The sequence below is a fragment of the Leuciscus leuciscus genome (genome assembly GCF_965113295.1).
Source record: "Leuciscus leuciscus genome assembly, chromosome: 23".
In the NCBI taxonomy this organism is placed as follows: domain Eukaryota; kingdom Metazoa; phylum Chordata; class Actinopteri; order Cypriniformes; family Leuciscidae; genus Leuciscus; species Leuciscus leuciscus.
In genome coordinates, this window is record NC_138747.1 from 1,246,926 (window position 1) to 1,260,270 (window position 13,345).

General features: G+C 41.9%; 1 protein-coding gene and 1 long non-coding RNA gene across 2 annotated transcripts in view; one reads left to right on the top strand and one right to left on the bottom strand.

Moving 5' to 3' along the window:
- Window positions 1–13,345, bottom strand: part of ankrd13c (ankyrin repeat domain 13C) — a 39,638-nt gene that overhangs the window by 7,992 nt on the left and 18,301 nt on the right. Inside the window, exons 5-9 of the mRNA XM_082155900.1 lie at window positions 13,222–13,267; window positions 12,179–12,245; window positions 11,692–11,836; window positions 5,149–5,280; window positions 4,486–4,647 (exon numbers count right to left, since the gene is read on the bottom strand). Coding sequence (XP_082012026.1) covers window positions 4,486–4,647; window positions 5,149–5,280; window positions 11,692–11,836; window positions 12,179–12,245; window positions 13,222–13,267 — 552 coding nt within the window. The remainder of the gene's footprint in view (window positions 1–4,485; window positions 4,648–5,148; window positions 5,281–11,691; window positions 11,837–12,178; window positions 12,246–13,221; window positions 13,268–13,345) is intronic.
- On the top strand, window positions 10,571–11,795 carry LOC309488042. Its single transcript, XR_014201990.1, has 3 exons — window positions 10,571–11,281; window positions 11,585–11,632; window positions 11,669–11,795. It is a non-coding gene; the product is annotated as an uncharacterized lncRNA (long non-coding RNA).

Genomic DNA, 13,345 nt, shown 5'->3' on the forward strand with positions numbered 1-13,345 from the left:
AATTGAATTTCTGAAACAGAATTTCATTTGTGTGCTACCCAGTGCCAAAAAGGGGCGGAATATGCCTTTATTTTTCACCGTTAGAAAACACGGCTAGGAGTGTGGCACAGGTAATAGCACGCTAAATAATCCTTGACTGGGGTGCACCAACTGAATTGAATCTGATAAGATAAGTAAATTTACGAGGAGGGTGTGAAATGCTAAACAGCAGACAGAAGTACCACAGTTTTTTGCAGGTCAAAAAATATCTGCACAAATTAAAATGTGTGAATGCATTGCACATGCAGCGGACTGAAGGCTGAACTGAAAAAGCAGCTTCAGGTGTCACAACACACTGAGACAACAGCAACAATTCAGACGTGGTCAATGAAACTCGGTTTCATGTGACATCTGGAATTAAAATTGCTAACAAGTAAAATAATTCTACACGTCTGAATTTAATGCTTTTGAAATATTAGAATTATCTGTGGTTCGCTCTCCTCTGTTTTCTGTCTCAGGCTTAGGCTACTTCTGCAAAATGGTGGAGCCCACCTGGAGCAAATCCAGGACAGCGGAATTGTTCGAACATAACCTGAGACTCGGGAGATGGGTGAAAAGACATTATAAAAGGCCTTTTCACACGTCACACTATCACATTACTGCATAAATATGGCCTCCCAGTTTAGAACTGGATCGAAATTTGCAACACAATTGTTATAGATTAGATTCCACCCATCTCCTAGACATGAACACTGAACACACACCTCCATCACTATACCCTCACAGCAACATCACCTGGGGTAGATAGAGTCTATCCAGGCTGAACACTACACATCAGACGAAGATGTGTCATCTTCACACTAACAGATCCAGATAGCTTCACACACACAGGGTGGAGCTGATCTCATGATCATGGTCTAACAGAGACACAGAGAATAGCATACGCTATTCACAACAAACTGCTAACTAATGTAACACACATGAACAACTGAATGGCTACAGTCACAAATCAAGACAAATTCTAAGGCAGACCTGCCATTCAATTTCAAACTCTATGATTGTTGGTGGGAGTTGGAAGATCAGAGGGCCCCTGATTTCTCAACTTACCAGTAATAATAGAAACATAATTAAAATGGATAAATCTGAAGTGAGACCAATTCAATCAAGTACAAAAATTTACAAATCAACTCTGTCATCGACTGTGACTTAGCCAGATCAATACACACACTCTCAAACACACTCTCTCACAAACACACACACACACACACACACACACACACACACACACACACACACACACACACACACACACACACACAAAACATTCTCACAGACAAAAACACACTCTGACATTCTAAAAAACACACAAAACCATTGATTGGTTTACACCGACCTCTTGCTGCATTACTGAAACCTATTTTGATTTCTGCATTTTTTCCGTTGAGTAAATCAGAAAAACATTTCTGAAACTTATTTTGATTTTAATTTCTGAAACTTATTTTGATTTTAATTTCTGAAACTTATTTTGATTTCCTTTGAGTAATTCAGAAAAACATTTCTGAAACTTATCTGCATATTTGTATATTGTCCATTTTACTTGCAACAATGTATTTGGACATCAATTCAATTGAATCTCTATGTTTGGTTACACCAAAATAGCATGGCTGTTTTGTTAGAATGCCATTTATTTAAATGTTTCTAGAAACAGGGTAAGAGCTTGTAAGATCTTCCTTTGTCCTTCCTTGACCCTCTATAGGAGTACTATTGACGTGGTAATTAAAAATCAGGTAATTAATGAGACCAAACGTACCACTCACAATTGCTGACATGAACATGGTATTTTACATTGAACATGACATGATTTTTCCTTATTGCATTATGCGTTCCTATGCATTTCCTTACGACTGTGAGTTCATATGTGCTCAATCGTGAAGCGGACATTTAAGATGCTTTTCAGGTGTCGCACACAAAGCCGTGTGGACCAAAGGAGAACCCCTTCATCCACTGAGGTCTGCCCAGACAACCGTACCGCTGGAGGTGACAGGGTTGGTCAAGAAGGGTCAGATCATCATCGTGGAGAAGGTGCCAGGGAAGCGGAAGTTTCTCCATGAAGGAATGACACGTCAACTGAACAAGTCACAAAAGGTCCAGATTGACTCTATGAACTTTGCTCACGTCACAGGATTACAGGAAGAGAACCTGAACGCATTCATCCACCTGCTGGACTCAAGCTATATACCTGGTGGGAACAGGTGTTCTGCAGGTGAACACAGCCCACTGAGCTTCTACAGATGCCAACATTGCAAAGACAATTTTTGTGCTACATCTTCAAGGACTATAACAAACGTCTTACTGTGACCCCGTAAGTGTTCATCGGAATGTGACCCACGGGATCAAGGAGGGAAACTGTAAGACTGAAAATACTGGTTGAGGCCTGATTTATGGGACAAAAGGGCCCTGCTGGCTGATTAACATTTGACCTCCCCCAATACAGCCTTTCTTCCTCTCAGAAACTAGGAACTCACCCAAGAACATGGTTTAATGTGAATATTCAACATTGACTGTTATGCTTTTGGTGTCATTTGAAATGTCTCAAAGTGAGTGGTACAGATATCTCATATCCAGATAGATAAAATAAAAGGAAATAAGGTTTATAGAAGTTCATAGGAAACTGGTTTAGAGATAATGCCAGATAAGGCAACCCCCCTTCTGTGGGATAGAAGCCATTTGAGGGTGGTCTCACCCCATCCCCCTTCTCACCTGGTCAGAGGATAAAGGAAGGTGTTCTGGCTCTCTCTGTCTCTTCTTCTTGGCTGGACGTGGAATTGGATAGGTGGTTTCTCTCTCTCCCTCTCTCTCTCTCTCTCTCTCTCTCTATCTCTATCTCTATCTCAGGTACAAGCTGGGTAAGATTCTTTGGTGTAACCAATGTATAACCATGTTCTAGATATTTGAATTGATTGTGGAATTGATCTCTGATATCTGAAATATTAAATTGCTACAATGTGATTATTCCAACTGGGTTTGACATTGTTTATTTAATGGTTAAAAGGAATAGTCAAACATTTGCTCACTTTTAGTGAGACACAGATATTATTAAAACCTTTCATTTATGGAGTCAGATGAATTAACGAGTGAGTACATGATTAATGTATTGCAAATTTAACCAACCAATACTTTGCATGAGTGAGGACAGAACGCGTGATAACCTTCCCCGTGTATTGGCGAACCGGAGATTGGGCCAATATAGCGGGCCTTACACCTCTATATCAGTGTCAGTGTTTCTGAACTCCTGAAACGCCTCCATTGTAGTCTTGAGTTTCTTCCGGGAACGAACACATCACAATATTCCTCATTATAATAATTCATACGCAGAATAAAGGGGCGGGGCCTGGTTGAGTTAGTTAGTAGTGTGTTAAACTGGCGGTTATGGAAAGGGGCGGGACATTTCCCAAACACACTCGAAGCGCTCGACCAATCACAACACACTGCTCTGGCCGACCAATCAGAGCACAGTGTGCTTTTCAGAAGGAGGGGCTTCATAGAGACAGGAAGTAAACAGAGCGTTACTGACAGACTGGGAAGAGAGGAGCCGCAACAATGGAGAATATGAGGAAAATAATCAACATTCAAGTTCTAGTAGAGCCTGAAAACAAGGTTCCCTGTAATTATGCTTTTATATTTGACCTTACTTTTAGTGTGTAATACAGTATAAGTGTTTGTGCATGTAAACATACTGCAAAGTTACACAGTTTACGCCAAAGCGAGTGAACAGAAAACGCCTCGTTTACAGTTTTGCTATTATTTCTGACTTAGCTTCATCATGTTACAAATTTGCATAATTCGGGACATTTTTTACAACTTTTTTTGTGGTCCAAAATGGGAAGACGACGTACGGCATTACAACACCAGGGTGAGTAAATGACTTGATTTTCATTTTAGGGTGAACTAATCCTTAAAGGCTTTTTAAGAACTTTCTTAAGACCTAAGATTTTTAAGATTAATTTATATTTATTTTATTTAAAAATAAATATATATATACACACACACACACACACACACACACACATACACATATATATATATATAGTAGTCAACTTTTGAAGTGGATCAAAAAAGTTCAAGAACAGGTATTGTTCAAATTTCATGTATAACTTTGATGAAAGGTTTTGATCCACTTCAAATGTTGACTACTGTATATAGATATATATATATATAGAGAGAGAGAGAGAGAGAGAGAGAGAGAGAGTGTGAGAGAGAGAGTGAGAGAGAGTGTGAGAGAGAGAGTGTGAGAGAGAGAGAGTGTGAGTGAGGGAGAGAGAGTGTGAGAGAGAGAGAGTGTGAGTGAGGGAGAGAGAGTGTGAGTGAGAGAGAGAGAGAGAGAGAGAGTGTGAGTGAGAGAGAGTGTGTGAGAGAGAGAGAGAGTGTGTGAGAGAGAGAGAGAGAGAGAGAGAGAGAGAGAGAGAGAGAGAGAGAGAGAGAGAGAGAGAGGAACACAGCGGTCACCTCGAAGTTCTGCTCGATGAGATTCCCTCCTTTGCTGAAGCTCTCCATGATGGCCTTGTTCCTCAGGATGTCCTCCTCGCTCAAGTGCTCGCGTCTCTTCCTGGACTCCAGAACCAGACCGTTGACCATGTAGAAATCAGCCAAGAAGTTCCCGACTCGCTCCTGCGGGAACAAGGTGCTTTCAGAGCTTTTGCAGAGAGAACAGGGATGGGCGGGGCAACCTGTCACTCACACTCCACCAATAGGAAACCACAACCATCCATTCATCCAATCGATTCCCCTCAGACATAATCAAGCCCCGCCTTCTACATTAGAATATTATTCTAATGTAAATCATCTGTTTTCTATGTGAATATATAGTAAAGTGTAATTTATTCCTGTGATCAAAGCTGAATTTTCAGCATCATTACTCCAGTCTTCAGTGTCACATGATCCTTCAGAAATCACTCTAATATGAGGATTTGATGATCAAGAAACATTTATGTTATTATCAGTTTTGAAAACAGAAAACAGCTGATTTACACTGGAATAATATTTCACAATATTACTTTATTTTTGAAAGACGAGTGCAACTTCCTCTTCGTGCCGACTTCAACTACATCACACTGATCACACATCATATATATATATATATAATCATATTTGAATATTGATGCCACTGACCGTTTTGTCCTCTCTGAAGAGCCAGCCGGTCTGCGCGCGGGAGAAAGTGATGGATTTGGTGGAAAGCGTTGCGGAGTAAATGTCGCTGCTCATGAGGATGTCCACTTCCTCCTCCGTCTCCATCTCAGACTCCTGAAACATCACACACACGTTACTAGGGTGTAACCAGGGTTTCAAATGAACCTTTTCACTCACCGGCCTATTTGGCTACTAAATTTTAAAGTTACCGGCCATTCAGAACTTCTACTAGCCCAAAAAAAGAAAAGAAATTAACCATATATATATATATGGATTTCATACATTAATTTCTTATTCAAACAAAATCCTGTCATCCAGCATCTCCTCCTCTTCCTCTTTCATCCTCATCACCAAAAATGTGTTTTAGTCGGACATATTAATACTGTACAAAGTACATATAATAAATGTAGGATGTTGGAAAATAACAATGTCTTTTCTGTTCACCAAATGCTTTTTAATCTTCTATTGCTTCAATGCAAATGAACAAGCGTGCCGTTATTTGTTGTGTAGTGACGTGTGTGTTCAGGTAAGCAGATATGAGCAGATTCTGCGTAATGCGCTGTATTTAATATATATGATGACTCACGAGTATTTGTGCTAAATCTGCACAGATTTGTCTTACACGAACTTCCCCAGGAAAGTGAGTTAACACAGTAACACACCAAATCGGCTCGTGATTTGACAGCGTTTCCCGCCACAGTTAATTTTACCCGCATTTGGCGTGTGTTCATTTAAAACTCTGGATGTCACGATATTAGGGGTGTGCATTGGCACTGCCCTCACAATTCGATTCGATTCACCAGGTAACGATTCGATTCACCAGGTAACGATTCGATTCACCAGGTAACGATTCGATTCACCAGGTAACGATTCGATTCACCAGGTAACGATTCGATTCACCAGGTAACGATTACGATTCACCAGGTACACTGCAAAAAATGCTTTTCTTACTAAGTATTTTTTGTCTTGTTTCCAGTCCAAATATCTAAAAATTCTTAAATCAAGATGTATTTACTAGATGAGTAAAATGACATAAGATATTATGTCCTGTTTTAAGGGGGATTTAATCAAAATTAAGTGAGTTTTTGCTTAAAACAAGCAGAATTATCTGCCAGTGGGGTAAGGAAAATAATCTTGTTTTAAGATTACTAAAATAATAAAAAACTTGAAACAAGATTATTTTCCTTACCCCACTGGCAGATAATTCTGCTTGTTTTAAGCAAAAACTTACTTAATTTTGATTAAATCCCCCTTAAAACAGGACATAATATCTTATGTCATTTTACTCATCTAGTAAATACATCTTGATTTAAGAATTTTTTGATATTTGGACTGGAAACAAGACAAAAATACTTAGTAAGAAAAGCATTTTTTGCAGTGTAACGATTCGATTCACCAGGTAACGATTCGATTCACCAGGTAACGATTCGATTCACCAGGTAACGATTCGATTCAATTCGATTCTACGATGCATTGCGATGCATCAAAATTCTACTGCACAGATATTGAACAACAGATTTTATTGGCTGCTATGTGTGTATTATCACTCTCCTGTATCTTTGACATAAATGTCATTAAATAAAATAAAATTGAATGGTACAGGGTATTGGATGGAAACCCCGTATTTTCTACCACAGAATAGGGTCGTAGATCCTTCGCTATGAAACATGCCACCGATCGTGTGATCCTCTTTGCTCTCTCGGAGTTGTGTGGCACTGGCAACGTTGACACTAGCGACTCGTCAATTCTTGGCTGGGATGTGCCGACTTTTTGTGTTGTTGAAGCCAACTCAGGATGCCAACGATCAACATGGGTCGTGAAGTTAGTTTTATTGCCAACGTGCTTGATTTTAGTGTGGCAGGTTTTACACACCGCGTAAATCTCGTCTAGTTTCCCATTAACTTCGTAGAATCCGAAATGTGCCCAGATGTCCGCTTTCCAAGCTTTGGGTGTGTTTTTAATTACCCGTCTTTCACGGTCATCTCCCTCCGCCTCAGCCATCTTGATTGTTGTTGTTATGCCCCCGGAAGTAATTGAAACTTCACAACTTTATTGTCCAACTCAAGGCCAGAAAATAAACAGTGACATAATCCGCATCGATGCTGAATCTTGCATGCCCTGCATTGCATCGCCGAATCGATTATTGTTGACACCACTACACAATATATTGCAATACAAAAATAAAACAATATGTATCGTGGATAAAGACAATATTTATTGTGTATAGTTCACCCAAAATAAAAATTACAAAATAAAAATGACTGTATACCGTATCTCTTAAATGTCTGTCTAGTTTGAAACTGAAACTAGTTTGATCTCGCCGCTGAAACTGCTCTCTCTCCGCGGAAGCTTTGAGTTTATAGACCTAGTAAAATATTTCAATATTTCCGGTCTAATTATTTACTGATGTGGAAAGTAGCCGTAATAAGCGGGATAATGTACATCCAGCCAGTTGTTATCTCAGAGTGTGTTCTCTCAGAATAAACCCCTTCAGGTGTGTGTGTGTTATCTCAGAATAAACCCCCTTCAGGTGTGTGTGTGTGTGTGTGTTATCTCAGAATAAACCCCTTCAGGTGTGTGTGTGTGTGTGTGTGTGTGTGTTATCTCAGAATAAACCCCTTCAGGTGTGTGTGTGTGTGTGCGTGTGCGTGTGTGTGTTCTCTCAGAATAAACCCCTTCAGGTGTGTGTGTGTTATCTCAGAATAAACCCCCTTCAGGTGTGTGTGTGTGTGTGTGTTATCTCAGAATAAACCCCTTCAGGTGTGTGTGTGTGTGTGTGTGTGTGTGTGTGTTATCTCAGAATAAACCCCTTCAGGTGTGTGTGTGTTTGTGTGTGCGTGTGTGTGTTCTCTCAGAATAAACCCCTTCAGGTGTGTGTGTGTTATCTCAGAATAAACCCCCTTCAGGTGTGTGTGTGTGTTTGTGTTATCTCAGAATAAACCCCTTCAGGTGTGTGTGTGTGTGTGTGTGTGTGTGTGTGTGTGTGTGTGTTATCTCAGAATAAACCCCCTTCAGGTGTGTGTGTGTTATCTCAGAATAAACCCCCTTCAGGTGTGTGTTTGTGTGTGTGTGTTCTATCAGAATAAACCCCTTCAGGTGTGTGTGTGTTATCTCAGAATAAACCCCTTTCAGGTGTGTGTGTGTGTGTGTTATCTCAGAATAAACCCCCTTCAGGTGTGTGTTTGTGTGTGCGTGTGTGTGTGTGTTCTCTCAGAATAAACCCCTTCAGGTGTGTGTGTGTGTGTGTTATCTCAGAATAAACCCCCTTCAGGTGTGTGTGTGTGTGTGTGTGTGTGTGTGTGTGTGTGTTATCTCAGAATAAACCCCCTTCAGGTGTGTGTGTGTGTGTGTCATCATATGTCAGCAGCCATATCACACTGTAGCCCAAGACTGGTTGCCCACTGAAGCTAAGCAGGGCTGAGCCTGGTTAGTACCTGGATGGGAGACTCCTGGGAAAAACCAGGTTGCTGCTGGAAGAGGTGTTAAGGCCAATTTATACTTCTGCGTCGGGTGCGCGTAGAAGGTACGGCGTAGCATACGCATTGACGTGTACCATACGTCGTACCCTTCGCCGTACCCTGACGCGCACCTCCTCAAAAATGTAACTACGCGTCGCGGCGACGCGGACCGCAAGATCTGTGATTGGTCGGCTGGATAGCATCGCGTTTCCTCCTACCCATTTCCGGAATGATCTTCTGCACTCTGCACCGCCCGCCCGCCATTTTTAAATTCCGAAGATCAGTGAAGAGCCATGGAAATAAACCAAGTGACCGAGAGATTGCTTGAAGAAGTGCGGAAATACAGCCATCTGTATGACTCCTTCAGTCGCCATTGCTCGTAGAAACCTAAACTCAAAACAGCCGCGAGGAATGTAAACACAGTGGAACTGGAACATTAAAACCCACCCGCGCCAACTAGCGTTTCGGCGGTGTAACTGCAGAGCAACACAGACATTCGCAGAAGTATAAATGCTCACGACGGCGTCGCCTACGTGCGTACCCTACGACGTACACTACGGCGTACACTCGACGCAGAAGTATAAATTGGCCTTTAGTGAGGCCAGTAGGGGGCGCTCACCCTGTGGTCTGTGTGGGTCCTAACGCCCCAGTGTAGTGACGGGGACACTATACTGTCAGAGAGCACCGTCTTTCGGATGAGACGTAAAACCGAGGTCCTGACTCTCTGTGGTCATTAAAAATCCCATGGCACTTCTCGTAAAGAGTAGGGGTGTAACCCCAGTGTCCTGGCCACATTCCACCCATTGGCCCTTACCAATCATGGTCTCCTAATCATCCCCTTACATTGAATTGGCTCTATCACTCTCTCTCCTCTCTCCACCTATAGCTGGTGTGTGGTGAGCGCACTGGCGCCGTTGTACTGTGGCTGCCGTCGCCTCATCCCAGTGGAGGCTGCACACTGGTGGTGGTTGAGGAGAGATCCCCTGATATGATTGTAAAGCGCTTTGGGTGTACAGTAGTACATATGAAAGCGCTATATAAATACTTCATTCATTCATCTCAGAATAAACCCCCTTCAGGTGTGTGTGTGTGTGTGTGTGTGTGTGTTCTCTCAGAATAAACCCCCTTCAGGTGTGTGTGTGTGTGTGTGTGTGTGTGTGTGTGTGTGTGTTCTCTCAGAATAAACCCCCTTCAGGTGTGTTTGTGTGTGTGTGTGTGTTCTCTCAGAATAAACCCCCTTCAGGTGTGTGTGTGTGTGTGTGTGTGTGTGTGTGTGTGTGTGTGTGTGTTCTCTCAGAATAAACCCCCTTCAGGTGTGTGTTTGTGTGTGTGTGTGGGTGTGTGTGTGTTATCTCAGAATAAACCCCCTTCAGGTGTGTGTGTGTGTGTGTGTGTTCTCTCAGAATAAACCCCTTCAGGTGTGTGTGTGTGTGTGTGTGTGTGTGTGTTCTCTCAGAATAAACCCCTTCAGGTGTGTGTGTGTGTGTGTGTGTGTGTGTGTGTGTGTTCTCTCAGAATAAACCCCTTCAGGTGTGTGTGTGTGTGTGTGTGTTCTCTCAGAATAAACCCCTTCAGGTGTGTGTGTGTGTGTGTGTGTTATCTCAGAATAAACCCCTTCAGGTGTGTGTGTGTGTGTGTGTGTGTGTGTGTGTGTTATCTCAGAATAAACCCCTTCAGGTGTGTGTGTGTGTGTGTGTGTGTGTGTTATCTCAGAATAAACCCCTTCAGGTGTGTGTGTGTGTGTGTGTGTGTGTGTGTTATCTCAGAATAAACCCCCTTCAAGTGTGTGTGTGTTTGTGTGTGTGTGTGTTATCTCAGAATAAACCCCCTTCAGGTGTGTGTTTGTGTGTGTGTGTGTGTGTGTGTGTGTTATCTCAGAATAAACCCCCTTCAGGTGTGTGTGTGTGTGTGTTCTCTCAGAATAAACCCCCTTCAGGTGTGTGTTTGTGTGTGTGTGTGTGTGTGTTCTCTCAGAATAAACCCCCTTCAGGTGTGTGTTTGTGTGTGTGTGTGTGTGTGTGTGTTCTCTCAGAATAAACCCCCTTCAGGTGTGTGTGTGTGTGTGTGTGTGTTCTCTCAGAATAAACCCCCTTCAGGTGTGTGTTTGTGTGTGTGTGTGTGTGTTCTCTCAGAATAAACCCCCTTCAGGTGTGTGTTTGTGTGTGTGTGTGTGTGTGTGTGTGTGTGTGTGTGTGTTATCTCAGAATAAACCCCTTCAGGTGTGTGTGTGTGTGTGTGTTCTCTCAGAATAAACCCCTTCAGGTGTGTGTGTGTGTGTGTGTGTGTGTGTGTGTGTTCTCTCAGAATAAACCCCTTCAGGTAGGTGTGTGTGTGTGTGTGTGTGTGTGTGTGTGTGTGTTCTCTCAGAATAAACCCCTTCAGGTGTGTGTGTGTGTGTGTGTGTGTGTGTGTGTGTGTGTGTGTGTGTGTGTGTGTGTGTGTGTGTGTGTGTGTGTTCTCTCAGAATAAACCCCTTCAGGTGTGTGTGTGTGTGTGTGTGTGTGTGTGTGTGTGTGTGTGTGTGTGTGTGTGTGTTATCTCAGAATAAACCCCTTCAGGTGTGTGTGTGTGTGTGTGTGTGTGTGTGTTATCTCAGAATAATCCCCTTCAAGTGTGTGTGTGTGTGTGTGTGTTATCTCAGAATAAACCCCCTTCAGGTGTGTGTTTGTGTGTGTGTGTGTGTGTGTGTGTGTGTGTGTTCTCCCAGAATAAACCCCTTCAGGTGTGTGTGTGTGTGTGTGTGTGTGTGTGTGTGTGTGTGTGTGTGTGTGTGTGTGTTCTCCCAGAATAAACCCCTTCAGGTGTGTGTTTGTGTGTGTGTGTGTGTGTGTGTGTGTGTGTGTGTGTGTGTGTGTGTGTGTGTGTTCTCCCAGAATAAACCCCCTTCAGGTGTGTGTTTGTGTGTGTGTGTGTGTGTGTGTGTGTGTGTGTGTGTGTTCTCTCAGAATAAACCCCTTCAGTGACATGAGGGTATAGTTACACCCCTACACGTTACACACGTCACACACGTCACACACGTCACACACGTCACACACGTCACACAGCGCAGTCATGATGAAGAACGAACCTCGTGATGAATCCGCTGGTACACCTTCTGCTCGTTGTCTAGAACCACGAAGGACTCGGAGGGAGCGGCGTCTCCGCAGAAGATGAAGCTCAGGTCTCCTCGCTGACACTTCATATCCGTGAAATCGATCAGTGTAGTGTCCAAACTACAGCACAAACACACACAGACTCACATTTATGATCATTACACAACACAAACACATCAACACACTCTCCAAAGCTACTTCACTATCATTCCCTGGTCTTTCCCGGAGTGAACATGACAGAAACTAGTGAGTGTTTCCTGTCAAACTAACGATCACTAAATACACCCTCGTTACAGGAGTCGTTCACTTCAGAATTAATCTACTCTCCTCCACGTCATCCAAGATGTTCATGTCTTTCTTTCTTCAGTGGAAAAGAAATAAAGGTTTTTGAGGAAAACATTCCAGGATGTTTCTCCATATAGTGACTTCAATGGGGTCCAACGGGTCGAAGATGAAACGTACCGGATGTTGATTCCCTGTTTGTAGATCTTGCAGGCGTCGGAGGGCAGGATCCGTGAGAGTAAAGGCACTGAGGAACAGAAAATGAACAACTTTTACACACATCTGCAACAAAATACATATTCAACATGTAATGCCACAGAATACAAAACACAGACTGAGCAAAATCATAACATTTCACTGAGAACCGAGAGAGAGCCTCAGGAAACCAGCTCATATTTCTCACCAAAAAACACTAAAACAATGTTATGACAATTAAGCACATTTCCAAATCAAAATTCTTGCAATTATGAGGTATCAGGGTTGTTATTGTAAACTAAAACTTAAACTAAAACCATAAAATATATTTTAATACTTGAAATGCAATAAACATTAACTAAAAATAAAATATTAGTATATTAATTATACTATAATAAAAGTAACTGTACCTTGTTGTATTTGCTGTACTTAATGCTGATATACATGTATTTTAAAATATTCATTTATTACATTATATAATATTAATTGATATAAAATACATATAAAATGTATTTTTTTAACGGGCTGTGAAACGATTAAACGTGATTAATTGCATCCAAAATAAAAGTCTGTGTATACATAATATATGTGTGTGTGCTGTGTATAATTATTGATTGGTAGATATTAAATATTTATATAATATTTATACACAGTACACACATATTATGTAAACACAAACTTTTATTTTGGATGCAATTAATCATTTCACAGCCCTAATATATACATAATGTCTTACAATAATGAGTATTAAAAACTCATAATTATGAAAATATCATAATAAATCTTCAATATCGTCATGCAGAGGAAGAGTTTGATCAGGACCGCAGTGACAGTGTGGGTCCAGCAGGGGGAGTGTCAGTGTTGAGGTGAAGGCCACGCCCACAGAGATGACATCATCACCGTACACACTCCCTCCCGTCTGCCGTCACACACACACACACACACACTCGACTAACAGCCTTGCGATGAAGAGCGACTCTAATGACTGAAAAGCAAACGAACACACAGATCCTCATTAATCCACTCACCCCAGCTCTGGAAATCCCAGTGGAGCTCCAGATAAAAGTCTCCGAGCTGCGGAACAACAGACGTCACTCGGTTAGAGGAACACTGACAGCCTGATGATGAATGATGCGCATGTACGCTCTTTAA